At 44.6% G+C, this 27,614-nt stretch overlaps 1 protein-coding gene across 1 annotated transcript in view; it reads left to right on the top strand.

The window, feature by feature from the left end:
• smarcd3a (SWI/SNF related, matrix associated, actin dependent regulator of chromatin, subfamily d, member 3a) overlaps window positions 1–26,407 on the top strand; it is a 37,049-nt gene extending 10,642 nt beyond the window's left edge. Inside the window, exons 3-13 of the mRNA XM_066681677.1 lie at window positions 7,916–7,958; window positions 8,796–8,918; window positions 10,653–10,775; window positions 13,383–13,478; window positions 17,040–17,141; window positions 17,450–17,611; window positions 19,847–19,944; window positions 21,300–21,435; window positions 21,551–21,673; window positions 23,466–23,567; window positions 23,766–26,407. Coding sequence (XP_066537774.1) covers window positions 7,916–7,958; window positions 8,796–8,918; window positions 10,653–10,775; window positions 13,383–13,478; window positions 17,040–17,141; window positions 17,450–17,611; window positions 19,847–19,944; window positions 21,300–21,435; window positions 21,551–21,673; window positions 23,466–23,567; window positions 23,766–23,819 — 1,162 coding nt within the window. The 3' untranslated portion in view covers window positions 23,820–26,407. The remainder of the gene's footprint in view (window positions 1–7,915; window positions 7,959–8,795; window positions 8,919–10,652; window positions 10,776–13,382; window positions 13,479–17,039; window positions 17,142–17,449; window positions 17,612–19,846; window positions 19,945–21,299; window positions 21,436–21,550; window positions 21,674–23,465; window positions 23,568–23,765) is intronic.
• Window positions 26,408–27,614: the final 1,207 nt, after the last annotated feature.

Raw genomic sequence — 27,614 nt, 5'->3', positions numbered from 1 at the left:
GTAAAAAAAACTGAACCGGGACCTCTCACTGGACCCGGGTCTTAAGATCCATGATCTCAATGAAGCAAATCATGCTTTGGCCCGTTGTAGACGGGGCCCATGTTCTGTCGGATCTCCAGCGGTGGGCAGCGTGGGTTTACTCAGAGTCCTTATAACAATATTATGGCCTATTTAATGAAAGGGTCCTGGGGTTTACTGAAGGACACGGCGTAAATAAACAGAGGGACACAGGCAAGTTTTTCAGGCTCAAATGTTATTTCAAGTTCGTTTTAAACATATTACAAGGTTGTGCATAAATGTCAGGGAGGGCTAAAGCCAAAATAATAGCCACGTTGGCTAACTACATTTTTGGGGGACTCTAGCTTTTCTACCAAAGAAAAGCAAAGGACAATACAAACATCTACCCTCTCCAGGGGTGTAACTTTAGAAAGGGATTAGGTGTACAAATAATTTACGTGTAAGTGTTTATGTGTAATCTATAATTGTAATTCCACATTCAAATATTCTCCTGCTCTTTTGTCATTTTATGGATATGATTGTGTAGTATTAAAAATGATAATTGTCCTTTTATTAAACAAAACATTAAGCATTAAATACTCTACACTCATTATAGCTAACATCGAAACTACCATTTTTAAATCATCTAAAACAATACTCAAATACAAAATACGTTTGGAGACAATATTACCCCAAGAAGAGGACAACCATGTTTTTGCAGCACTTTTTTCCTAACCCTAAACCTCACGCATAAAGAATGAAGCGACTGAAAAAGTTTTAAAATTTTAGATTTTTTAAAAATTATAGGTTATTTGTTGTTGACTAAATTGACAATTACATTTACCATAAAATTACGGCACGGTGGCGCAGCAGGTGGTGTCACAATCACACAGCTCCAGGGACCTGGAGGTTGTGGGTTAGATTCCCGCTCCGGGTGACTGTCTGTGAGGAGTGTGGTGTGTTCTCCCTGTGTCTGTGTGGGTTTCCTCCGGGTGACTGTCTGTGAGGAGTGTGGTGTGTTCTCCCTGTGTCTGCGTGGGTTTCCTCCGGGTGACTCTCTGTGAGGAGTGTGGTGTGTTCTCCCTTTGTCCGCGTGGGTTTCCTCCCACAGTCCAAAAAGACACATTGGTAGGTGGATTGGCAACTCAAAGGTGTGTGAGTGAGTATGGGTTCTGTTATGTTCTGGCACATTAGGGAAAAGAGCAAGTGTGTGTTTGGGTTTTGACAGCTTCAACTGTGGCCTTTTATGACACTGACCTCTCAGTCCATGTCACCTCACTTGCTTTTGTGAAGTCTAGCACCCTCTAGTGATTAGAATTACTGTTAATTAATTCAGTTATTATATTGTATTAGTGGTTATAGAGAATGCTGCCACTCTAAGACCCTGTCAGTGTCAGAGTGTTTATCCCCTTTAGCATTAAGACTCTATTTACATTTCTCTTTCATCATCAGGGTTTTGCATCTAAATCCTGTTCTCAGATCTTTTGTCTTTCAGACCGTTGTATTCCTGGCCAACCCAAGGGACACTTTTGTTATCATTTATCTGTTCCTGATTTTAGTCATTGCCAAATCTGTCTCTGAGCTAGAGCTCCACCCTCACACAGTTCATCTCAGCTGGGAGGCTGCAGCAGTGCAAGCATCCTCCAAAACTCTGTTCTTTTCAGACATCAGTGGAGCTCTACATGCTTGCAGGAGAACACTAACAATCAGGTTGGTTAGAATGGTGCTCAGGTCGGCGTACACACTCAAGGAGAGTGAGGTCATTATACTTTCATAGACTCTTAGCCTGAGATAGGTGAGGCATCTCTGGGGATCACACTCATCACCTCCTGATGGCGGAGCCCACTCTGAGATAGTGTCACGCCCTCGTCCTGTCGTGTCTGTTTTCCCTGCCATGTGCTCTCTTAGCACATGGCTCTGTTTGTTGTTGTCCATGTCTCCGCCCTTGTCCCGCCTTTCTTCCTCCCCCTCGTTATCTGTCTCAGGTGCGTCTCGTCTGTGTTTAGTATTTAAGTCCCCTTGTCTCACTTTCCCTTGTCGGTCATTCGTTCTCGTACTCGTTTCATTCCAGTTCCCAGTCTTGTTGTTTTGCTTCCTTTGTCACGTTGCTCAGTCCAGTCTGTCTGTCCCTCGATTCGGTTTGTTCTCTGTCTGTTTTCTTCCTTGTGTCTCTCATTGTCTGTCATTACCGTTCAGTCTGTCTGTTTATTTATCTCAGTCCAGGTTTGTCTGTATCTGTATCTCAGTTTAGTTCACTCCATGTATTGTCCTCCTGTCCAAGTCTCTCTGTCTCAGTCTTTCTTTTCTGTCTGTTATGCTAGTCTCTTTCTGTTTTGTTATATTTTGTAAAATAAAGTCAGTGTGTTTTAGCGTGTGCGTCTGCCTCCGTCAGTCCGCCCCGCGTTCCTGACAGATAGTTACACCACTGACCCCCAGTTTATTTATTCCTATTACTGCTAAAAGACCCATGATTCAGTGTTTCTCCACCTTGGTCTGTACTCAATATCTTGATATCTTAAGATCACAAGAGACCCTATGAGATTAGGGCTGAGAAATGCGTCATTTGTTATACTGCAAAAGACAACCCCCCCCCCCAACACACACACACACACTCTCACACAAAACTGTAGTTTGTATGTGATCCTGAATTAATGGCCAGGGCAGGTGCTTAATTAAAAAGAAATTACTCAATTTAAATTACGGTCACTGTACAGTTAAGAAAATCTTAATAGAAATCATTACACTGTACATGATGAGATCAAGACCCACATTAAGTTGAGGCCTGGTGAGACGACTCTAGGCATTGTCCAAGACAGACTCTCCAAATGAGTTAGCATTGAGTTACACAAGTGATTATTATTCATTTCTGAGACCGCCATTGCACACGCGATGTGATTTATTTGGACCACAGCACCAAACACAATTACTCAGACATGAAAGCCCAACATTATTCTATCCTACCTCTTAATTCTTTTTCTCTGCGACCTTTTGCCGACAACAACAACTCACCATTCCATCATATTTGTCTCGGGCGCTGGCCTAGCCGCACTCACACACACTGCTAGTCACCGCTCTGGGTCTGCAGGCTCCCTGTAGCTTGTCTTCTGCTGCGCTAATTGTGGGGCTAGCATCTCCAGCAGAGATTTAAATTGGGTTACCAATGTCCAAAAGCATGCGTGAATGTCCCCCTGTCTAAACAGCCCTGTTCAGAACGGTTGCTTTCAGCGCCTGTTCCTTTAAATGAACTTAAGCCGAAATTAAGCAGAAGCTCTGGTTTTTAGCCATTTTTGCTCGGTTCTCCTGCTTCTGAGTTCTCGTTTTTACTCAGTGTTCTTAATTCTCTGCGCTCATTTTGCCTGTTTTGCAGCGTTTAACACCGTCATTGCCTTCTCACATAAACACAGGTCCAGCGCTGTGATTGGACACACTCAGAAGAGGGGGTGGGGGCTGTACTCTGTCAGAAGCAGCACAAAATCATAACAACTTGCTTTATCCCATGTTTTCTGACTCAGACTGCCCACAATAACTGGCTGGGTGGTCTTGTTTTATAGTCTGTGGGTTGGTGGGCTCTAATTACACATTAATGTGCACATGCACTGTACAAGTGATTGTTTTATTTAGTCATATGTTCCCTTTAAAACCATAAGCTTAACAGTAGCTGGCAGAACAGGGAGTCTTTACTTTCCTGGCCCAGCTTTCAATATCTAACAACACATCATGTTTAAGTGACTAACTAGAGCTGAGATGTTTCAACCTATAGGAAGCCGTTGGGATTCCCAGGAGCCAATGAGATTTCGGCAAGACAAACGGAGTTGCGAGAGGCCCAGTCAGAGCCGGCAGTTGGAAGCAAGTAGGAGGTTTACTGTGCTGCATGTTAGAGAATGTGATGGACTGGACTTTGCTTGTGAGCTTTGTCCTTCTGTACAGCATCGGAACCTCACTGGTGTCTGAGATCTCCTGCATGTGTGCACTTCAGACAGAACCGTGAGGAGAAACCCTGACTCTGTACTGACCCATGTTCCCGGAGATGCTCGCAGTAAGAGAATGAGAATGAATGACCTGGTGTTGTGCATGGCAGGTAGAACATGCAGTTGCACTTGACTTAGATGTGTATGCCGATTGCATGGTAGAGAACATCCTGAGAACACACCTGACTGCTGATGATCCACCGTACTTTCTCCTGATGGATTCCCAGTCGCCTCCCACACACTCCTCTCAGATTCCCACACTGAAACACCTCCTGCCTGACAGCCTTTCTGCCAGAGCTGAGCAGTTCTCCAAAGACCACACTGACCCTGTGTTTCCTAACATGAGGGGGAACGTTCTAGAGCAGTGCAATCAAGGACAGAACTTTCTAGTTCACAGTTTTAGTATCTTCCTTCATTACATTGCTCTAGAATTCTTCTTCATTCATGTGTTCTTCTTTTTTCTCACTGCTCTAGAACTTTGCCCCTCATTCACACATTGCCCTAGAACATCACCCCACATTTGCATTGATCTAGAACATTCACACCGTCCTAGAACATTTCCCCTTATTCACACTGCTCTAGAACGCTCTCCCCACTCACACGGCTCTAGAACATTCTCTCAATTTGCACTGCTCTAGAACACTCTCCCCACTCACAATACTCTCCCCAATTCACAGTGCTCTAGAACATTCTCCTTTCTCTAGAATATTTAACCTCACTTGCAATGCTCTGGAATTTCCTGCTCATCATTCACAGTTCTTCAATTATCTCCCATTTACACTGCTCTGGACCATTTTTACTCCTCACACTGCTCTAGAACATTCTCCCAAATTCACACTGCTCTAGAATTATTCTTCATTCACGTGTTCTTCTTTTTTCTCACTACTCTAGAACTTTGCCCCTCATTCACACATTGCCCTAGAACATCACCCCACATTTGCACTGATCTAGAACATTCACACCGTCCTAAAACATTTCCCCTTATTCGCACTGCTCTAGAACACTCTCCCCACTCACACTGCTCAATTTGCACTGCTCTAGAATACTCTCCCCACTCACACTGCCTCTAGAATATTCTCTCAAATTGCACTGCTCTAGAACATTCTCCATTCTTTAGAATATTTAACCTCACTTGCAATGCTCTGGAATTTCCTGCTCCTCATTCACAGTTCTTCAATTATCTCCCATTTACACTGCTCTGGAACATTTTTACTCACTCACACTGCTCTAGAACATTCTCCCAAATACACACAGCTCTAGAACATTGTCCCCCTCCCTTCTCCATCATTCTAGAATATTCTTCCTCAATTGCAGTGCTCTAAAATAATCCCCCAAAGAACAATTCTTAGAATATTATTTCCTTTCACACAGCTCTAGAACATATCTCCATCATAAACACTGCTCTAGAATATTCTGCATCAATAACACCTCATTTACAATGCTCTAGAAATGTGTTGCTTATCATTCACATTGTCCTAAAATGATGCCCAGTCGTGGCACTCTAGAATAATCCACTTATTGACCCTACTCTGGAATATTCTGCCTTGTTTGCAGTGCTCTAGAATTGCTTGCCCATCATTATATAACTTACCAGTGTTGGATCAAAATCTTCTGTCTCTAAAAAAACACCTTCACAGGAAAAAGTAAAACAGTCTGTGATCAGTGTTCATTAAAGAAACAATATTTGATAATTATTTAAGTAATTTTTGGATCACTTTCACACTGCAGGAACATTATAAACCTGAAGAACCTCAAAATGGAGCTACAGCAACAATATTCCGATCTCCTAGAAGCTAACAGTGGCTGACCAGTGTATAGCCATAATGATAAGCCTAGCGTTCGGGGGTTATAGGATTCCTCCACACATCCAAGCCCCAGCTCCCAGCCTCCACCACGTTCCACCCCCCTTTCCCAGCCTCTCTCCACTCCGTTGGCTTGTCCCGGAGGAGCTCTGTGGTTTGTGAGGGGAGTGGAGGACCATGAGAAAGTTTATCTGTTCTCGTGAGAGTGGGGTGTGAGAGACTACACTTCCGCCACCAGTGAGGGCCAGTGCTTGTTAATCAAGCAGCAGTCTGGACCACTGGTGCCTGCTGAATGAAACCAAGTTCCTTCCAGCCAGGTGGACAAGCTGAACGCAACGTTTACAGAAAGCTTATGCAACAAGATCAGAAATTTGGCCTCTTTGGCATCATGCTGTTCCGCGCTGATCCAGACTCCTGAGCTCAGTTGTGGATTCAGTTTCTGGAAGTGCCTAAGGAATCCACAGTGATGTTAATATGGAGCCAGTCAGCAGACCCCTGGGTTATTGAGCCCGCCCACCAGAACAGGCCCTCGAATCTCGGTGTGGACATCTGAGCATGCCCAAAGCGGGCTGAGCACAGTGTGTAACCCTTCCACACTGTACCATCCATCAGCGATTACACACTTTACTCAGAGCCATTCGGCCCCACAGTGGACGTACACTCAGTCAATAACTTAAAGGCAATGTTCATGATTTTAATTCAGTTCTATAAAACTCATAGACCATTTGCTAGCTCTCCAGTCTTTTTGTTCACTGGAAAAATGTCCAGTGTTTATCCACAGCCCTGGCTCTGTAAATGGGAAACAAACTAAGTGTCTCGGTCCAGCCTGGCTTAGGAGCTCTAACACACTTTTCCCCTCCGTACTCAGCCACGGCCACTAAACGGCATCTGAAAGCCTTTGGACTGTGGATAGACTCCAAACGTTGAAAAGCTTTAAAAGAGATGAGAATGTTGCTCTATTCCTGCTCCATCTGTGGGTTAAATGACCGTATTGTTGCTGTTACAGTTAGATTCCTTAATGATGAGAATAATGATCCAACATCAGTAACTGACCTGGAGCTCCATCCCTCCAGAGAAGGCTCCACAGCCAAATGCTGAGAGGTTTTTACCCTCCTGACTCTGGACTGGATAGTGGTGACCTTAGGCTCATGTGCAGCTGCTCCGGGGTGTCCCATTTCGTTTCATGCTTTTCCATGGAGCATGTGAATGCATATACATACACAGCCTGTGTGAGCCACAGTGATGTAAAGCACTGGTGTTAGAATAGTCCTGGATCGCACACGTCACCCCCTGCTCAATTTAAATGTATTAACTGATGCTCCATCAGCTCAGAGAACGCAGCTCCACTGCTCCACCGCCCCATACTGGGGTCTTTATACCTGCGTAGCTGAGGCTGGGGTTTTTGGACTTGGTGGTCTTTAGCCTTTCCATTTACCATGTGTCAATAGAGATCGAACAAGTGTGTGTGTGTGCAATTGGGTCAACAATTAGCCCAGTTCACTGATTATAGAGGGTGCCTATGAACTTTTGAACATATACAGAGCACAGAGCTCACTGAGAGATCAGTACAAGAGAGAGAGAGAGAGAAGAAGAGACCCCACCTCCCACTCAGATTCGCCAGTGTGAAAACTCATTGCAATCGGGAAAAAGGCTCTGCGCAGGAGACTGAATAAATTGGCTTTGCTTCAGTCCCTCCTAGTGATTCAGCTCCATATTGTGACTGCATGGGTATCGCAAGACACATTCACACACACACACTCTCACACACACTCACACTCTCACACACACTCACAAAGGCACGAGAGTAAGTATGAGTGCTATTTTCCCAAATGATACTCACTGTTACATTTTCTTACATCCTTTTCTTCTTTTCATTCACTCTCTCAGTTTCTCTGTCTTTCCCTCTCTCTCTCCTGGTCTCTTACTCCCTCTAACACACACACACACACACACACACACACACACACTCAACACACACTCACACAGCTGGAGCAACGTCTGGACGGGTCCCAGTTATTCAGCAGATGGCCTGTGGACTCTGCTATCAGTCACCATAGTAACATGCTTTCTCTCTCTCTCTCCCTCTCTCTCCCTCTCTGTCTCTCTCTCTCTCCCTCTTTCTTTCTGTCCCTTTTCTCCTATCCGTAGTGCCAAGAGAAGGAAAATGGCAGACAAGATTCTCCCTCAGAGGGTGAGGTGCATCTCTGTTGTTGTGTTCATTTCCATCTTTGTTTTTATTTATTTCTGACAAACCATCGTCGGGTGCAGGTAAATCTGCTGGCCTTTGCCTTTTTTTCCCCTTGTTTATTCTTTCTGTGGGGCAGCAAGGAGACAGGGGAGAGTTGTGGGGGCACAGGAACGGAGCTTTAATGCTTTTTTGTGGGGGTATTTCAGGGGCATGCTCAGGGCTCGTGAGAACCCTGGATCTGAGTGATGGAGCGATGTGCAGTGGGAGAGTTTTAGGACGAGGCTCCGGCGCAGAGGTGCTACAGAGGGAAAAGACAGTTTTAGAGCCAGGGAAGGGGCATCTGGACGGAACTGTGAATGACGGATAAAAGACGAGATTTCATTTCTCTGTCCTGCCGTCTTTTAGCGTGCATGTCCTTTCTGCGGCTTTCTGATTTTTTTTTTTATCCTTTTACAAGCGTTCCCTGCGCTCTGGGGCTTATTGTGATGGTGTTATGGTGTTGGTACATTTTTTTTTTGCAAGGCACCGGGGGTAAGACTGAATGATGCAACACAATGAAAACCCAGAGAGTGTGGAACAGCTCAGGATTATTATTCCTTGTCGCTGGGCGAGGGCATCTCCGCTCGTCACGTCTCCAGCAGCCAACAGCACACAGATATTAGCAGCTAATCAGTGTTAATTAGTTAATCAATGGAAGAGTAATGTGAAGAGAGAAGAGAACTTGGCCTGATCTGTGTGTGTGTGTTTGTTAGCAATACATCACTTTAAGAAATAATAATAGAGCATGAGAGACTGTAATTAACAGGCACCCTGTTACTCACGCTAATGTCCTGTGGTCAGATCCGAGAGCTGGTGCCCGAGTCCCAGGCGTACATGGACCTCCTGGCTTTCGAGCGCAAGCTGGACCAAACCATTATGAGGAAGAGGGTGGACATCCAAGAGGCCCTCAAAAGACCCATGAAGGTGTGTGTGTGTGTGTTCGGTTCTAGGAGAAACTTTCAGAAACTTGTCAGAACCACCGTTCCCTAGTGGTGCTAGGGACCAGACGTCTGAACCTCTACTCGATCCTCACAGGAAGTTATTACAGGAAGTGCTCATGATTTGTGTGGGATCCGTTCATAATGCACTGTAAAAAAATTCACCAGCTTCAACTCCAAAACGTGAGTTCAAAAGCTGCCTTAAAATCCAAGTTAAATCCAATTAGAATTACTGTTCATTTCAGCTCATGACTTTAAGTCAAGTTTGGCTTTGAATTCGCTTGTTGTTTCCACTTAACGTTATACATTGAAACTACACATGACTCGTTCCAATTTAGGGTTTTCAAGTAAAAGAAGTATTGACGTTACGTTTTTTAATTTCATTGTTGTGACGACCGGTGTCCAGCGTCGTAGTCACCTTTCACAGTCTTTATTAAAACTCTCTGAAAAACATGAGAGAATAAGAACAAGCAACCGGCAGCATCTGGGTGCAGCTTGAAAAGAGGCTCAGCCGGAACCTCCCCAAAGCTGCAGTGTTTCACTCTGAGGGTGAGGGTTCTGACAGAACACAGTTCTCGCTTCAAAGAAAGGCCTAAAAGGTCTGAGCACCAATAAACAACCTGAAAGCATCCTATATATGACTCCCACCCCCACAGCACACAACAATGAGAATAAAACCTCAAAAAGGTGAAAAAGCTGGGCCCGCGGTGCATGCTGGGAGCTCTTCCAGAACGAACTAAAGCCCCGCCCACAGCCATAACTCACAATTTCAAGTTCATTTCAAATTTCCTGTTCATTGAAGTAATTTAAAAACTTGAGCCGAAACTTGAAAACACATCAAATTCAGCTGAAATCACGAAACCTAATGTGATAAGTGACGGTAAATGACAAAAATATGTTTCCACGATTTACAGTGTGGAGGGATACATGCAGGGCATCATAAGGCAAAATAGTTCCCGTGTTCAGACCTCCTCCTGTTTTCCGTCTAGAAAAACGTGTAAGTAACGTGATGGTAATGTAGCTTCAGTAGTTCTCATAGATAGTAAATACAATGATGATACCTGTGTTTTAGACGTTAAGACCCTTGGTTCCCACCACCACTGTAAAGATTTAGAGTCACCGAGTCACATTAGATTTAAAGGAACTTTAGGCCTGATTTTGTATTTTTGCTCCTGGGCTCCCCCTACAGTAAGCAGAGTGTAATTAACTTTTAGAGCACTGTGCTGAAATCACGGGGAATGGGGTGGATGGGGGAGGGGCTACCCTCCACTCCTCCAAATGTTACATAGTGCAGTTTCTTCAATGCTGAGCCCAGAGTATGCTCTTTTCTCTCTATTACATATCAGTGGAGCAGCACAATGATTTAGAAATTCAAATTTTAAGGTAAAAATATTTCCCAGTGAAAATTTCAGTGATGATTTGATGGCAGCCACATAAACATAAAGTAAAATCAGGTGCTAAAGACTGACAGTTAATTTCTGGAACACCAACACCGCCCCCAATCTTACCAAGACTGTTGAATTACTCTGGTAGCCAACACTTGACATTAGACTCATGTGCAGCTGCTCCAGAGTGTCTTCTGTCATTCCATGCCTTTCTGTGGAGAGATTATACACAAGCTTTGTGTCCACAGTGGGTGCTGTTTACAGTATCTGGGTTCACTGGTTACAAGGAGTGTCTACAAACGTTTGGACATGTAATTTATCTTTTCTGTTTGCAGCAAAAGCGGAAGCTCCGACTGTACATCTCCAACACGTTTAACCCTGCGAAGCCTGACTCTGACGATTCAGAGGGCAGCATTGCCTCCTGGGAGCTGCGAGTGGAAGGCAAACTGCTTGATGATGTGAGTGAACACAGACTCATACATGATTACTGTGGTGTACAATCATCATAAAAACATACTAAGTATAACACACTAAACCCCTGCTCAGTTGTTGCATTGTTGATGCATTACCCAGTGATACCTCAGCTGTCCAAGGTCCGGAGTCCAAGTGTTGCTCTCTCTGAGTGGGTAGAATGGCCATCGCTCTCCCCCTCAACTCAAGCGCAGTGCTGGCCAATATGGGTTTCTGTAAGCTCTCATAATAGATCCTGACACTTCATATTGTCCTCCAAGCGTGTTGAGCTCCATTGGCATTGTGTTAGTAGTTTGAAACGAAGCTGAATTGGGCTTCACATGTCCCAGGGGGAACATATAACATAGACGCGCCCTCAGCTCTTGGTGGCATTGGGTGACTGGGGGAAATCTTGGTTAATGGGTAGAAGTGATGACCATTAAATTGAGGACAAAATCTGATTTTAAAAAATGGCATCTACATGCTTACATCTCGGAACTTCAGAAAATACCTCGCGAAGGAAACTCCAATCTGGATGAAGAGTGTGACCAGACCCTTACCTGAGTGAATGTCTCTCACCCTTAGCAACAGTGAGACAGTCATCAACACGCCAGAGGTCGTACGCAGACCATGTTGGTTCAGCATCAGGGGCTACTGACTCCCTCTGTAGTGAAGCACACTAGGCATTAAACTACAGTCTAGCCCAGATTCCCACATATAAATGATGCTGTATTAGAAATAGGGCGGCACGGTGGTGCAGCAGGTAGGTGTCGCAGTCACACAGCTCCAGGGACCTGGAGGTTGTGGGTTCGATTCCCGCTCCGGGTGACTGTCTGTGAGGAGTTGGTGTGTTCTCTCCGTGTCTGTGTGGGTTTCCTCCGGGTGACTGTCTGTGAGGAGTTGGTGTGTTATCCCTGTGTCCGTGTGGGTTTCCTCCGGGTGACTGTCTGTGAGGACTGTGGTGTGTTCTCTCTGTGTCCGTGTGGGTTTCCTCCGGGTGCTCCGGTTTCCTCCCACAGTCCAAAAACACACGTTGGTAGGTGGATTGGCGACTCAAAAGTGTCCGTAGGTGTGAGTGTGTGAGTGAATGTGTGAGTGTGTGTTGCCCTGTGAAGGACTGGCGCCCCCTCCAGGGTGTATTCCCTCCTTGTGCCCAATGATTCCAGGTAGGCTCTGGACCCACCGTGACCCTGAATTGGATAAGGGTTACAGATAATGAATGAATGAATGTATTAGAAATATATAATGCACTGTACAAATCAAGATTCAGTAATTTATGACTTGTGTAGCCCTCTACATAGGGAGTATAGCGTGATCTGGGATTAAATCTCTCGGTGTGAAGCCTCTCTTCAAGAGGTGCTATGGCCCCCTACTGGACTGGCATAGATAACGCAGCAGTTTTCATATTCGTCTGGACGTGTCTATTAAGGACAGTTAAAAGTTGTCTCTACAGAGTGTACAGTATGTTCGCCACATCGCTTAAGGGCAAGTTGGAGTCTTTCCCTCACCGTGGGGTTTCTGAGATCCTCTGAGCAGCGCAGGGACACCACCCCAATGACACTGTGTATTAACATTGAGTACTGGTTATTCGTTATGTATTTGATTCAGACTGAAAATATAAAGCATGGTTATGTTTCTGTGAATCAAACTGTTGTTGGAGTGGAAGAGGTGTTTTTTGATCACACAGTGAACACAAGGAAGGATTAAAATGTGTCGTTTGCGTAAAGAACTGAACTGGACTTTATCACTCATCGTGTCCCAGTAACGTTTGCTGTGCTGCTCGCGGCGTAGCGTCGCTCTCTCTCATTGAAAATGAATGAATTGGGGCTGTCTGAGCATGCCACTGGCGGTGGGCACACTGGGTAAATGTGTAAATGTTTTAAAATGTGTGAATAAACCAGTGCTGTTCGGCATGGCGTAAATAATAATGAGGGAGGCACAGAGCTCAGATTTATGGAGATCTTCAGCTAAGAAATAACTGTGTTAAAATGTATCCTTTGGTGGAGAACTGTCGGAGAGCTCAGAATATCAGTTTTATTGGTCTATTTTTAGAAATATATGAATGGAAGTTAATTTAATCTCCGCAGTTTTAATCCTTACTAATTGCTCCTACAGTAGTTCTTCTTCAGAAACCAAGCTGAGATGCGTCTTCATCAAGTCTTCGTCTGAGATGTGTGTAGGCAGGCACCACATCCTTTTCGAACCCCTGCCATGTCATAGGAGCTAGCTTACCTATGCTTACAGACACATGCGCTGGCTGGTATTGCACTGAGTGATGGGGAGAGACAGAGGACCCTCCTACCCACTCATAGAGAGCTAGGCAAGATCTTGTCTGACTCCTGGCGTAGATTGGCTGAGGCATTACTGAAGATTGAACTCTCAGTCTTTCCCTGACGGGACCAACACACAAAACTGCTGTGATATTTGTGAAACACTAAGGTTGATTTGAGAAAACGTGTTTAACCAGAGTTCAATGTTTGTGACATGCTCTGGCCCAAGTTTGTTGCTTTCTGGTTTGGGGTAAAGTCATGTTGCTACAGGACCTTTGTGCCGTGTTGAATTATGAAGTGTTGTTGTTGTTGTTGTTGTTGTCTGAGTTTCTCCCTCTGTCGCAGCCTGGAAAGCAGAAGAGGAAATTCTCCTCTTTCTTCAAGAGCCTGGTTATTGAGCTGGATAAGGACCTGTACGGCCCTGATAACCACTTAGTGGAGGTGAGGATCCATCCGTACCTCGTGCATCTCCACATTTTAAAAAATGGCCTTAGAAATTATGGATTTGGTTTGCAGACGTACGTTTAATTCTCCACAAATCTTTATTCTTGGAAGAATCAGAAATACCTCAAAAATCAATCTAATGGCATTGAAAGCTTGGGGCCTGCTGCCCTTCCTGAATCGATTGGGCTCTGAGTGCAGTCAAATCCCTGAGGCCATCTTTAATGAAGAGGCGGCTAATTCGAGAGAATGTCTGGCTGTAATCTCAGGTGCTGTGACGTAGGGCTGAAAGATTAATCGTAGTTAATTCAGAATCACAACATGAAGGAGTGCAGTTTTGGAATCGCCAGAGCTGCAGGGTTAATTCTAGCGGACATTATCAAGGGCAAGGTAGAGTTAGACCAGTCAAAAGCAAACAGACGCGGTGCTGTGTACATGAGAACAACCACAACTGAAAGACAGTCTGGCACATTCAGCACTCAGAACTGAAGTCAGATCTTCTTAGACTTGGGAAGTATTCCACCAATCAGGCTTTCTCAGTGTAGCCAGGTAACTTTACCCTCAAATCTGGGGGTTCTTGCAGGACAGTCCTCTCACTACTCCACAGCAGCTTTCTCCCCTGTCTCCCCTATCCCTTTTCAGAATGGCCGCTTTCAGCGCCTGTTCCTTTAAATGATAATGAGCCGCTCGCTGTTCGCCCCGACCCCGAGCGCACAGCAGTGAGGAGCGAGGAGCGGAAGCTCTGGTTTTTAGCCGTTTTCACTCTGTTCTCTTTCTTCTCAACTCTTGTTTTCTCTGTGTTTTACTCAGTGCTCTTATTTCTCTGTGCTCATTGCGTCTGTTTTGCTCTATTTAACCTCATCTTTGCTCTCTCACATAAATGCAGGTCCAGCTCTGTGATTGGAGAGACTTAGACGAGGGGGCGGGGCCATTCTAAAGTCTCTGCACTTTGCGTGAGAAAGGAGATCAAAAATCTGTATATTTTTCAGACTCGAGCAGCGCACAAAAAACCATTGGGTAGTCCTGCGTCACAGTGTGGGGTTTGGTATGGTACTAAACAAGTGCATTTTTTTCTAACGTGTCGATATATTGGTTGGAGATATTTTCCCCGAATCGTTCAGCCCTGCTGCAGCGGTGTTCGTGGAGTCAGTCCTTCACTGAGTGTAAAAGTCGGTTCTTAATATTGTAGGGAAAGTTCAGTCATCTAAACTCCTTAAAAAAATATCTTCCTGGTTTCCATAGCAATATCTTACATAAAACATCGCCCATGACACTTTGGAGAGATGGCCCTGCGGCGAGGATCAAGCTTAGCGCAGCGTTCTTGGGAACAAAAATGCACGGCTGAAGGCAAAAAAACTTACCAAACTCTCCTTAAAATGGACTGAACTCGAGAGACTCCTGGCCAGTCGACTCTGTTTCAGTGGAGGAGCCATTGTGCACAGGTGCTATTAAGGCAGACTCAGGCATTTACATTACACAAGGGAACGTTCCCAGCTGCTTCGCCCGCTTAATATTTATGGACTTCGCTGGAAGCCTTCAGCTCTTGTGAGCGCGCTCCTGTGGAGGCGGTCCTCATCTCTGGAGAGCTGACCCCTCCTTTTAGCATTGTGCTGCTTTCAGGCCGTTCTTTTTTGCCTGGCGGTATCCGTCCTGCCGAGCTGTGGATGGCAGTATTTTGGTGCATTCATTCCACGGCACTTTAAGCTGTCCTTGGTGCCTGAGCGTTTTCATCAAGCCACATACCAGATAGAGACGCGTAATAAAAGAGTGATTTACCTGTGTGGAGAGGCCTTGAAAGCCCATCCAGTGTCCAGCGACGCTAATTGAGTTGAGCTGTGAGTCACTGCCGTTATGATTTTCCTTTCAAACCGAGTGGGGAGGACAACTGGATGACATGCCATAGTTTTAGAATAACAAACAAGACAGAGCGTACCGAGGTGGCCCTAAAGAATTTTTATAGCATCTTTTTAAGTCCCTGATGCATAGCTTCAGCGCTGCAGACTTCAAAAGCCCCTCTCTGGTTTTAATGACGGTATTCTCTAATTAGGTCCACCATAAAACTCTGAATAGCTGATTTCTCGTTTGACATCGCAGGGATGTTTGAATATAGCGCACAGCAGACAGGCGGACTCTCTTTGTTCACACTTTGAACAACGTTGTGCCCCTTAAACTCATTTAAAAGGGACACGTTATGAAAAAAATGCACATTCATGTGGGCCTTGTGTCCACTGGATATCCATGGGTTAAATTGAGACTTTCTGGTTTTGCACTGCTTCTGACATCCAGTGCAGAGACTTCACAATTGCTCCGCCCCCTCCGTCTCAGTCTCCAATCACAGCGCTGGACCCGCCTTTATGTGAAAGCGCATAGATGAGCGCAAGGATATAAGAGCACTGAGTAAAAACAGAGAAAACGGGAACGGAGAAGGAAGAGAACTGAGGGAAAACGGCTAAAAGCCAGAGCTTCTGCTCCTCGCTCCTCACTGCTGTGCGCTCAGGGTCGGGGTGAACAGCGAGCGGCTCATTATCATTTAAAGAAACAGGCGCTGAAACCAGCTGTTCTAAAAAGGTATATGTAGACACAGGAAGAACGCTGCTGTGGGGTTTGATTCTTGTGGTGTTTTGAGTAAAACACGTCACTGATGATTCATTAACACCAGAACTGTGCTCACTTGTTGAAAAGGGGTTATTGATTGGTTTAATTGGTCAGTCACACTCTTTTTCTGATTTCTAAATATGTTCACCACTGAGCATCCTTTACTAAAGACAACTCTGTGCTTCTTTAATACAGTGATAGGATACGCAGGAGCAAAAGAAAAAAGCTTAGGTACATAACAGTTAATGGAAGCCAATGTTTTTCAGGATTTGAGAGTTAAGTGGTCAGACCAGACTTTCACTTTTCACAACAGTGAAACAAAACTCTAATCTGGATGGAAAGTACAGTTTGGTGAATGGCTAAAAATAAATAACTCATTAATCTGGGATTTTATGTTTGCTGTGAACAACAACTGATATTACAGGAGGGCCCTGAGTGGCAGCCCGATCATCAGGAGGTCATGTGTTGAGTCCTCAGTGATGCCCCAGCCTTCTGAGACTGTGAGGCCTTGCACGGTTCGCCTCACTTTTTGGGTGGGTAGGATTATTCTACGTAGCACTGGCTACTGACTGTCTATCAGCTGATGTGACAGGTCTGGGCAGTTTGCCTTCCCCTATAGTCATTGTGAGTTGGTTTGTGGCGTTAATTCCAGTACAATTTGTGCTAACACCAGAGACTCACTAATGTGTGGATGACTAATAATTGGGTTAAATTTTGCAAAAGTTTGGGGATGAAGAAAAAAAAAAATAAATAGGTTCAGCCTCTTGCTTTTGCAGGTTTTATTTCCAGAAAGAAAAGCACTGTTCATCTTTGTTTTTAATTGGCTCATGCTTCAGAGGGTTGTGAATTTGAGGGTCAGGTTTCACCCAGACGAACAAAATCATTCACTGCATTTTTTCAGGTCCCTGCATTTATTTTTATCTGCAGGTTCTTGATATGTTGCATTTTAATTTTTTTTGCTGACAGTGGCATCGCACTCCCACGACCCAGGAGACGGATGGCTTCCAGGTGAAGAGGCCCGGAGACGTGAATGTACGCTGCACTCTGCTCCTCATGCTGGATTACCAGGTGAGACGTGAACTGCTGGATTATTCCTATAGGCACCTAATGATTCAGGACACACAGAATGTAGGACACCACTAGATGTATGAACAATGCTGAAAGAATTTGATGATGTTAGACACTGTTTATCACTTGCTTACAGAACTGTATAATTGTAATAAGCAATGATTATAATTGTGGAGGGTGTATCTGCTGTTATTTCACTAGCTTTATACGGACATTACACACAGTAGCATCAAGTACATCCTCAGACTCGACACCAAGTCGATGTGCCATAATCTTACAGCCTTTACTGCTTTTTTAACCCCTCCCAGCCCCCCCAGTTTAAGCTGGACCCTCGACTGGCCCGTCTACTGGGAATCCACACACAGACGCGCTCTTGCATCATCCAGGCCCTGTGGCAGTACGTCAAGACCAACAAGCTACAGGACTCCCACGAGAAGGAGTACATCAACTGTGACAAGTACTTTCAACAGGTAACTAACCCCTCCATTCTTACTGCCGGGGAAAGAGTGAGTATCAATAATAATAACTTCTGCTATTATGAATTCATTGTAGCTTTCAGTAATACATGCAGTAGTGTTTATTTATTGCTTCACTTAATTGTTTGCTTTGATTATTTAAAACTCACTGTATTTTGTGTATTTTAACACATATTTTAAACATGAAAAATGTTTTTTGTATTTATGTTTTTCTAAAGAAATATTATTGCTGTTGCATCTCAAGGTTTGATTTTTCATAAAAATAATTACCAACATTGTCATCATTTTCATAGTCATCATCAAAATAAACATAATTTAAAATGCGTGGGTTTCCTCCGGGTGACTGTCTGTGAGAAGTGTGGGGTGTTCTCCCTGTGTCTGCGTGGGTTTCCTCCTGGTGACTGTCTGTGAGGAGTGTGGGGTGTTCTCCCTGTGTCTGCGTGGGTTTCTTCCGGGTGAATGTCTGTGAGGAGTGTGGTGTGTTCTCCCTATGTCTGCGTGGGTTTCCTCCGGGTGACTGTCTGTGAGGAGTGTGGTGTGTTCTCTCTGTGTCTGCGTGGGTTTCCTCCGGGTGACTGCCTGTGAGGAGTGTGGTGTGTTCTCCCTATGTCTGCGTGGGTTTCCTCCGGGTGACTGTCTGTGAGGAGTGTGGTGTGTTCTCCCTATGTCTGCGTGGGTTTCCTCCGGGTGACTGTCTGTGAGGAGTGTGGTGTGTTCTCCCTGTGTCTGCGTGGGTTTCCTCAGGGTGAATGTCTGTGAGGAGTGTGGTGTGTTCTCTCTGTGTCTGCGTGGGTTTCCTCAGGGTGAATGTCTGTGAGGAGTGTGGTGTGTTCTCTCTGTGTCTGCGTGGGTTTCCTCCGGGTGACTGTCTGTGAGAAGTGTGGTGTGTTCTCCCTGTGTCTGCGTGGGTTTCCTCCGGGTGACTGTCTGTGAGGAGTGTGGTGTGTTCTCTCTGTGTCTGCGTGGGTTTCCTCCGGGTGACTGTCTGTGAGGAGTGTGGTGTGTTCTCCCTGTGTCAGCGTGGGTTTCCTCCGGGTGACTGTCTGTGAGGAGTGTGGTGTGTTCTCTCTGTGTCTGCGTGGGTTTCCTCCGGGTGACTGTCTGTGAGAAGTGTGGTGTGTTCTCCCTGTGTCTGCGTGGGTTTCCTCCGGGTGACTGTCTGTGAGGAGTGTGGTGTGTTCTCTCTGTGTCTGCGTGGGTTTCCTCCGGGTGACTGTCTGTGAGAAGTGTGGTGTGTTCTCCCTGTGTCTGCGTGGGTTTCCTCCGGGTGACTGTCTGTCAGGAGTGTGGTGTGTTCTCTCTGTGTCTGCGTGGGTTTCGTCCGGGTGATTGTTTGTGAGGTTGGTTGTACTGATTAAACAAGAACATGAAATTTAAAAAATGGTATAAAAATACATAAATAAATGAGTAAAAAACTCATTGTGTTTTATTTATTTTAAAGCTACATATTTAAACATAAAAGTATTTATATAAAATATATATATTCATATTTTTTAATGTTGTGTATCTTTTTTTGTTGTGTGTCATCTTCTGAAATAATTTGAAATCTCAAGCTGTTCTTTACAGTTTATAATAAAAAATTACAATTGAACAGACAAAAATAATTCATTGCAAATTAAAACTAGAACTTAAGATAAAGATGTAGAAGTTATAATAATATTTTTAAAATGTATTATTATTTCTATCATTTAAAAGTTTGATCATGCAAAATCAACAAGAATTTGACAAAATCTTAAATCTTTATAAAATATACAAAAATAAATTAGTGGAAACATGAACAGAGACTCGGGGTTCAGGGATAAGGTGTAAATAACATTTATTGATAAACTGAACAAGAAAGGTCATTGTTTAAATTATGAGGTTTTTAGAGAATAAACAACCAAACTAACTTCACCCTTCAGTGCATTTCGTTCTTGGGTCAGTTTGACAGCTAAGGTGCTGTTGTTGCTTAGCAACAGAAAGGTAGTCTGTATAAGCATCCTCTAAAAAAGCTGACCCCCCACCCCCCAAGCCTCCAAAAAACAAAAAGCTCCTTCATTCCCCCGTGTGTGAGTTTCTGCTGAGTGCTGCACCTGCTGTGATTCACATGTTTGCTGTGTGTGAGAGTTAAGTTGTATATTGTTATGTACAGAGGTCCAGATGTAGTAACATCTGTATCATCCCCTTCGTCCCCCTCTGAGTGAAGTAAACAGGACTCGTTTCACAGATGTGGACTTGTTTTCCTTTCAGATCTTCGACTGTCCTCGTCTGAAGTTCAGTGAGATTCCTCAGAGACTCACCAACCTGCTGCTGCCTCCCGACCCCATCGTAATCAATCACGTCATCAGGTACTGACCACACACTTATCACACACAGACCACAAACTGACCACAAACTGACCACCGCAGCTTCAAAAGGGAAACACTGTCATGTCTGTCTACACAGACAGACACCACTGGACAAATTATTGCCTGTGGGCACTTTCACACGCTCACCCAGTCACTCACACACACACACACCTGTGAGCAATTTACACACTCACCCAGTCACTCACACACTCACACATGTGAACAGTTTCACACACTCACAACTGTGGACAGTTTCACACACTCACCCAGTCACTCACACACTCACACCTGTGTGCACTTTCACACGCTCACCCAGTCACTCACACACACACACACACACACCTGTGGACAGTTTCACACACTCACACCTGTGTGCACTTTCACACGCTCATCCAGTCACTCACACACACACACACACACACCTGTGGGCAATTTCACACACTCACCCAGTCACTCACACACTCACACCTGTGGACAGTTTCACACACTCACCCAGTCACTCACACTCACACCTGTGGACAGTTTCACACACTCACCCAGTCACTCACACTCACACCTGTGGACAGTTTCACACACTCACCCAGTCACTCACACTCACACCTGTGGACAGTTTCACACACTCACCCAGTCACTCACACACTCACACCTGTGGACAGTTTCACACACTCACCCAGTCACTCACACTCACACCTGTGGACAGTTTCACACACTCACCCAGTCACTCACACCAGTGGGCACTTTCTCACACTCACCCAGTCACTCACACACTCACATCTGTGGACAGTTTCACACACTCACCCAGTCACTCACACACTCACACCTGTGGACAGTTTCACACACTCAACCAGTCACTCACACACTCACACCTGTGGACAGTTTCACACACTCACCCAGTCACTCACACCTGTGGACAGTTTCACACACTCACCCTGTCACTCATACACTCACATCTGTGGACAGTTTCACACACTCACCCAGTCACTCACACACTCACACCAGTGGGCACTTTCTCACACTCACCCAGTCACTCACTCACACTCACACCTGTGGACAGTTTCACACACTCACCCAGTCACTCACACACTCACTCAGTGATTCTCACACCTGTGTATGATTTCACACAGTCAGTTCATCTATCTAAATGTGTTTGGACTGTAGGAGGAAACAGGAGCTCCTGGAGGAAACCCACACAGACACAAGAAGAAGAGACATGTCATTTACCTTCATTTAACTAAACATTTTGACCAGAAACTTTGACCAGGGGCACTGTGGCATACATCTTTGTGTTTGAGCAGCACTTTATAAACCTCAGAATCACTTTAAAGTTGAGATGCTCTTTGTCCTCATCTTAACAGCGTGGACCCCAACGACCACAAAAAGACGGCGTGTTACGACATTGACGTGGAGGTGGACGATCCGTTAAAGACTCAGATGAGTGGATTTCTGCTGTCCACAGCTAACCAGCAGGAGATTGCATTGCTGGACAACAAGGCATGGTTTAATTCCCTGCTGATACACTATGTCTGTGCAAACAAACTGAGAACAGTGTTTCTGAAGTTCCCTTCCTGTGTCACACAGTTCCCCTTGTGTCTCTGTGACTCCTCAGATTCATGAGACCATCGAGTCCATCAACCAGCTGAAGATCCAGAGAGATTTCATGCTCAGTTTCTCCAGAGATCCAAAGGGCTACATTCAGGACTGGATCTGTTCCCAGAACCGAGACCTTAAGGTGAAAATGGACTGCACTATTCTTTTCATCATAACACTATAATGAATTGGACAGTAATATAAAAATAGTTCAGTTAATAATGGAGTAATGTGTTAATAATTCTAAATTGTAGGGTTATACTAATCATGATTATGAACATTTGGTGGTTCAGAAAAGAAACTTTCCCTGATTGCATTCATTAAACCAGACACACGATAAAGAAATCCTTTGTTCAGTGCCTCTACACATTAATTTGGGGATCTGACGTCCATCCAGATCATTTTTGTGCGCTGCCCGTATTTAAAAAAATGGGACAGAACGAGCTGTTCTGGTTCTGTTCTGCTTCTGATGTCAGAAACATTAGAATTAGAAATCTCTCCAATTACAGCGCTGGGCCTGTGTCTGTATGAGAGCATAAAGACGAGGCTCATTCAGTCATTCAGTGTCTGTAATCCTTATCCAGTTCAGGGTCGCTGTGGGTCACACCACACTCCTCACAGACAGTCACCCGGAGGAAACCCACACAGACACAGGGAGAACACACCACACTCCTCACAGACAGTCACCCGGAGGAAACCCACACAGACACAGGGAGAACACACCACACTCCTCACACACAGTCACCCGGAGGAAACCCACACAGACACAGGGAGAACACACCACACTCCTCACACACAGTCACCCGGAGGAAACCCACACAGACACAGGGAGAACACACCACACTCCTCACAGACAGTCACCCGGAGGAAACCCACACAGACACAGGGAGAACACACCACACTCCTCACAGACAGTCACCCGGAGGAAACCCACGCAGACACAGAGAGAACACAACACACTCCTCACACACAGTCACCCGGAGGAAACCCACGCAGACACAGAGAGAACACAACACACTCCTCACACACAGTCACCCGGAGGAAACCCACGCAGACACAGAGAGAACACAACACACTCCTCACACACTGTCACCCGGAGGAAACCCACGCAGACACAGGGAGAACACAACACACTCGTCACACACAGTCACCCGGAGGAAACCCACGCAGACACAGGGAGAACACAACACACTCGTCACACACAGTCACCCGGAGGAAACCAACGCAGACACAGAGAGAACACAACACACTCCTCACACACAGTCACCCGGAGGAAACCCACGCAGACACAGAGAGAACACAACACACTCCTCACACACAGTCACCCGGAGGAAACCCACGCAGACACAGGGAGAACACAACACACTCCTCACACACAGTCACCCGGAGGAAACCCACGCAGACACAGGGAGAACACAACACACTCGTCACACACAGTCACCCGGAGGAAACCCACGCAGACACAGGGAGAACACATCACACTCCTCAAGGACAGTCATCCGGAGCAGGACTTGAACCCACAACCTCCAGGTCCCTGGAGCTGTGTGACTGAGACACTACCTGATGCGCTGCACCAAAGATGAGGAAAAACACAGCAAAAAACACAGAGAAATAAGAGCACTGAATAAAAACGAAGAAAGCCAGAACAGAGAAGAAATAGAACTGAACAGAAGCAGCTAAAAACCAGATCTTCTGCTCCTCACTTCTCAGCGGCTCAGTACAGTTTAAAGCAGCAGGAGCTAAAACCAGCCATTCTGACTCTCAGTTTAAGTTCACATTATCACAGAGCGCTCCAGGCTGGGAGGGTGAGAGAGAGTGTGTGTGAGAGAGAGAGGCATTGTAAGCAATAGATCTGAAGGAGGAAAGAATGTAAAATCTTTTGTCATGTTTTTCTTTCCTAATTTTTTTTTATTCTATTTGGTCACCTGTTACAGCTCATGACGGATGTGGTGGGGAACCCTGAGGAGGAGAGGAGAGCGGAGTTCTATAACCAGCCCTGGTCTCAAGAAGCTGTCAGTCGCTATTTCTACTGCAAGGTGAGGGAGAAGGGAACATGCTGATGTTTTTTAATCCCCAGGACAAAGCAGGGAAAGGGAACTAGCACACTTTGTTCTCTCTCTACATCCATGGCTGATGAGAGAGAGAGAGAGCGAGAGAGAGAGAGAGAGTTGAGAGAGACTGTTTGTGTGGTTGCTTAAATTAATAGATGTTTATGATTTCTTCTTCAAACACAGATCCAACAACGAAGACAAGAACTGGAACAGGCCTTGGCCATGCGCACCACTTAAACACCATGTCCACTTCAGAAGAGACGTTACCAGCCCTTTCTGTCTCTTGTTTAGGAGGATTTTAACCTACTGATGATCGTCCAGTGTACTGGACACCTTTCTCAGTATCCTTGAACATTGTGAAAACCTACTGGCAAAAAAAAAAGGCCAGCGTTATTTAATGTAAAGTTTGTATATGTTGTTACACTTCGTTGTTGGGTTTATGAGCCCTACTGGACTTTTTTAATCCAAGGTCATCTGAGAATTTCTTATGCCACAGTCCAGAGAAGGAGGGTGCGAGACACATGTCACTCTTTTACCGTCTTACATGAGACCAAACTGTTTAACAGCCGCACAGAACAGCACCCCTTTTTTGGAGTGAAAAGTTTATACCATCTTGAGTAAGAATGATTTCCCTTGTATTTTAACCCCTGGAACAGTGTGTAAAGGGCTGTGTGCTGCAGGGGGATGTCTGTCTTGTCCCAGGACTGTATTTAGAACTGATATAAATGTGAATATGTATTTACAGCTCCTGGATATGTTGCGTTTTAAGATGTCATCCCTCGGAGTCCCGTTCATCTCTGTTCCTGTTCTGTCCTACGTTTGTGAACTGAAGCACTGTGTTAAACGTTTATGTGCTCGGCTTAACCCAGCAACTCCCATAATTCCATCAGGCAAAACATGTTATTGAATATCAAATATTAGTCCAGCGCATCAAAATAACTCGATTCCTAACTGAACATCACATTTCCCCATCCTAGCATTCAAATGTTGGGCATCTGTGTTTTAATAATGTCGATTGGTACAAAAAGATTATTAATTGGACACTGTAAATAAAGATAAAATGGAAAAGCACTAAATAAAGATGTTTAGGTTTGAATTATATAAGCACTTAACTAGTAAATTAGAATGGATGTTACTTCAGCCATTATCCGTCACGTATAAATGGACACTGAGTCCTGGGCTAATTTACTACTCTGTGATTTTATGTCCGTCCAGATCGACCATGTGGGGTTTTCTCCCTCTTCGTCTAAGAAAATTATAGGCTGAATTGCCTACTCTCTTTTTTGCCAGCCCCAGTTAGTCCCATCCGGATACAAACCAGATACCCTAGGGCAAGCTGAAAGGTGATTATAATTCCTGGTTGTATCACTGTGAGAGCCTTAAACACCTAACGTTAAACGTGACCCAAATAACCAGGTTTGTAGAAAATACAGCGCATTGAAAGATTGCCCTGTGGTCATTTTAACACCATCCGGATGCAGGACTTTCACCCCTGAGGAGAAGTAAAATGTTTCATTACAAACACCCTCCTGATACTCATCCAGTTCAAATAGGACTTTGAATCACTTCAGTAATGAAGTTTTCTGTGGCTGCTGCAGCCATCCGTAATGCAGCCAATGTCCCTCTTGTTTCTGAGATGGAGTATAATGAGGGGGAAAAGGCTACAGCTAAACTACACTGGTGTTATTTACTAAAGTGCACAGGCTAGGCCCTTTAGTGTAAATCCTTCCCAGAACAGTAGAGGTTGTTGCTGTAGCGATGTGGGAACCTACGCCCTATTATTGCAAAATGTGTGTGAATGGAAAGACAAAACTGTTGACGTAGTATAATTAACTGATGCAGGCGTGATGTACGCATTTGAAACAAGTCCATTCAGTGCTTCACTCTGAGCAGAGTACAGTGTCAAAGTCCATGTTTAAAACCATGCAGACAGTGAAGACTCAGAAGAGAGAGGCTTTAACAGACAATGCTTTGCCCTCAATCTCCCAAATATCCGTCTGTGTTTAGTCGTGATCTGTGAGTTTAACCATGTTAATGTTAAAGCCATGGAGGCAGTGGCTGTAATTGCTGGGAAGCTGAGTTGTAGTCATACATGTCTGTTTTAGGAACACCAAGGTGCATGATGCATGAGAACATACGAGTCTGGTTTAAGCATGAATCCATCCATATTGCCTTAAAAGCTCACTGGGGACACACATGTGGGAAAAGCATTTACCAAAGTTTTAAGTGTGGGTCAGTCTCTCTTTTTTTGTGTCTTTATTAAGCATTTCATTCAAGGAAAGGAGAGGGTCGGAAGAGTCGACCGCGTATGAATATGTATGCATTCACTCAGTCGTGTTGGCCTTGGAGCGTAGATAGCTCTAGCTATTTAACAATTCAGTAAACCCACCATGAATAAATAATGGCTGTTAATGTGGTTCAAAACGGCTGTTTAAAACACCTGAATAGTTAAAAACCTTACGGGTTGCAGTGGGGCTGACACTGAAGTTAAATCTGGTATGAAATTGGTGTGTATTAAAGCCAGACATTATAGTAATTTGAACTCATCTTCTAAAATACATTAGAAAACATCCTGTACATGTCATTTTCTAAGAATTCAAGATGTGTTCTAATTTTTCTGCTCTTTGTTTGTAATAAATGAAGGTTTCCTGTGGTCTCATGTTACAAACATTCGATAAGTGTAAATGAACTCAGCCTTCAGCTCATCAGCAAACAACAGAGTAACTTATTGGACCTTTAATATTAAAATATGCACCTTGTGGAAACATTCAAGTATGTGGTTGCTGCACTTGTTCCTGACTTTGTACTTTTCTGAGCAATTAAAATAAGGCTTCTACTTGATCAAGAACCCACTGCGTTAATGTTTTCTTTAATTCACTGATGTGTTTTTCCCAATTGTGCAGCAATGACGGAGTTATTTTGCTTTCACACTGCATGATGCCCTACTCACTTTTTGGCCCCTGGTACCAGATTTGTTTTCCACTACCCCAGACCTATCCTCTTGTAAAATAGGCAGTGACATTGCAAAACCCTGTCACTAATGGGATCCAGTGGCTTTGGAAACCATAACAATGGTGGTGGTGAACTAAAGCATTGTTTACTCATCGTGTATTGGCGTGTTGCTGTTCAGTTCAGTAGTTTTTTGTTCCTTGTTGCAGCTCTTGCTGGATTATTACGTCAACCACTGATCCAAGGTGCATTTTAACGTCTTCAACAGACCATGGTGTCGAATAAAAACTGCTATCGCTGGAGATTTTACAAATGGTGAGTTAGTGATGGACGTCTGCATTTCATTGTGATTGACAGGTCTCTCTGGCCAATCAGCTCTCTGCAAGGTTTTCACACCACATTTAGTCCCTACTCTGCTCACTTGGAATCACCAGCGAGCAGGTACTAAAGAAGTACCAGGTACCAGATTTGCCTAGTGAAGAACCAAAACGGCCGAGTCGAGTACTATAGGCACCACGTAGTGAAAAAGCACCATTAGAAACAACTCATGAGTGCGCAACACCCACATATACACTTTTACTATACAATTTAATTCAGATAATGTCTCCTCACCATTTGCTAGCCCTCACGTTTTCACGTGAGAAAATGGTCTGGTGTTTGTATGCAGCCCTGGCTCAGTTAATGGGAAACAAACACAGTGTCTCACTCTACACTGGCTCAGGAACTCTCTCCCTCTGTTGCCTGCTCCAGCACGGCTGAGAAACGAGATTTGAAGACATTTGGACAAAGGAGAAACTTACAAACACTGAAAAGCATGAAAAGAGATGAGGATGTTGTGTTTTAGGTGTACATTGACATATTTTTGATGTTACAGTTATATTATTTAATTACTTATCCAAAGGTGGGTATGACTCTTAATTCAGGAGACAGCTTACTGCATGAAAATGAACACAGAAAGTGCTACAAAACTAAACAACTTGATACACGAGTTTCTGTGGGAATTCAAACAGTCAATATAAACTTACTGACAAGTTAAACTTCAGCCATGAACACTACAGTATAGTCAGTTCTTACTGATAACTT

The sequence above is a fragment of the Hoplias malabaricus genome, chromosome 9 (genome assembly GCF_029633855.1).
Source record: "Hoplias malabaricus isolate fHopMal1 chromosome 9, fHopMal1.hap1, whole genome shotgun sequence".
NCBI classification, from domain to species: Eukaryota; Metazoa; Chordata; class Actinopteri; order Characiformes; family Erythrinidae; genus Hoplias; species Hoplias malabaricus.
The sequence above is the reverse complement of the archived record's forward strand: the minus strand, read 5'-3'. Positions and strand labels throughout refer to the sequence as shown.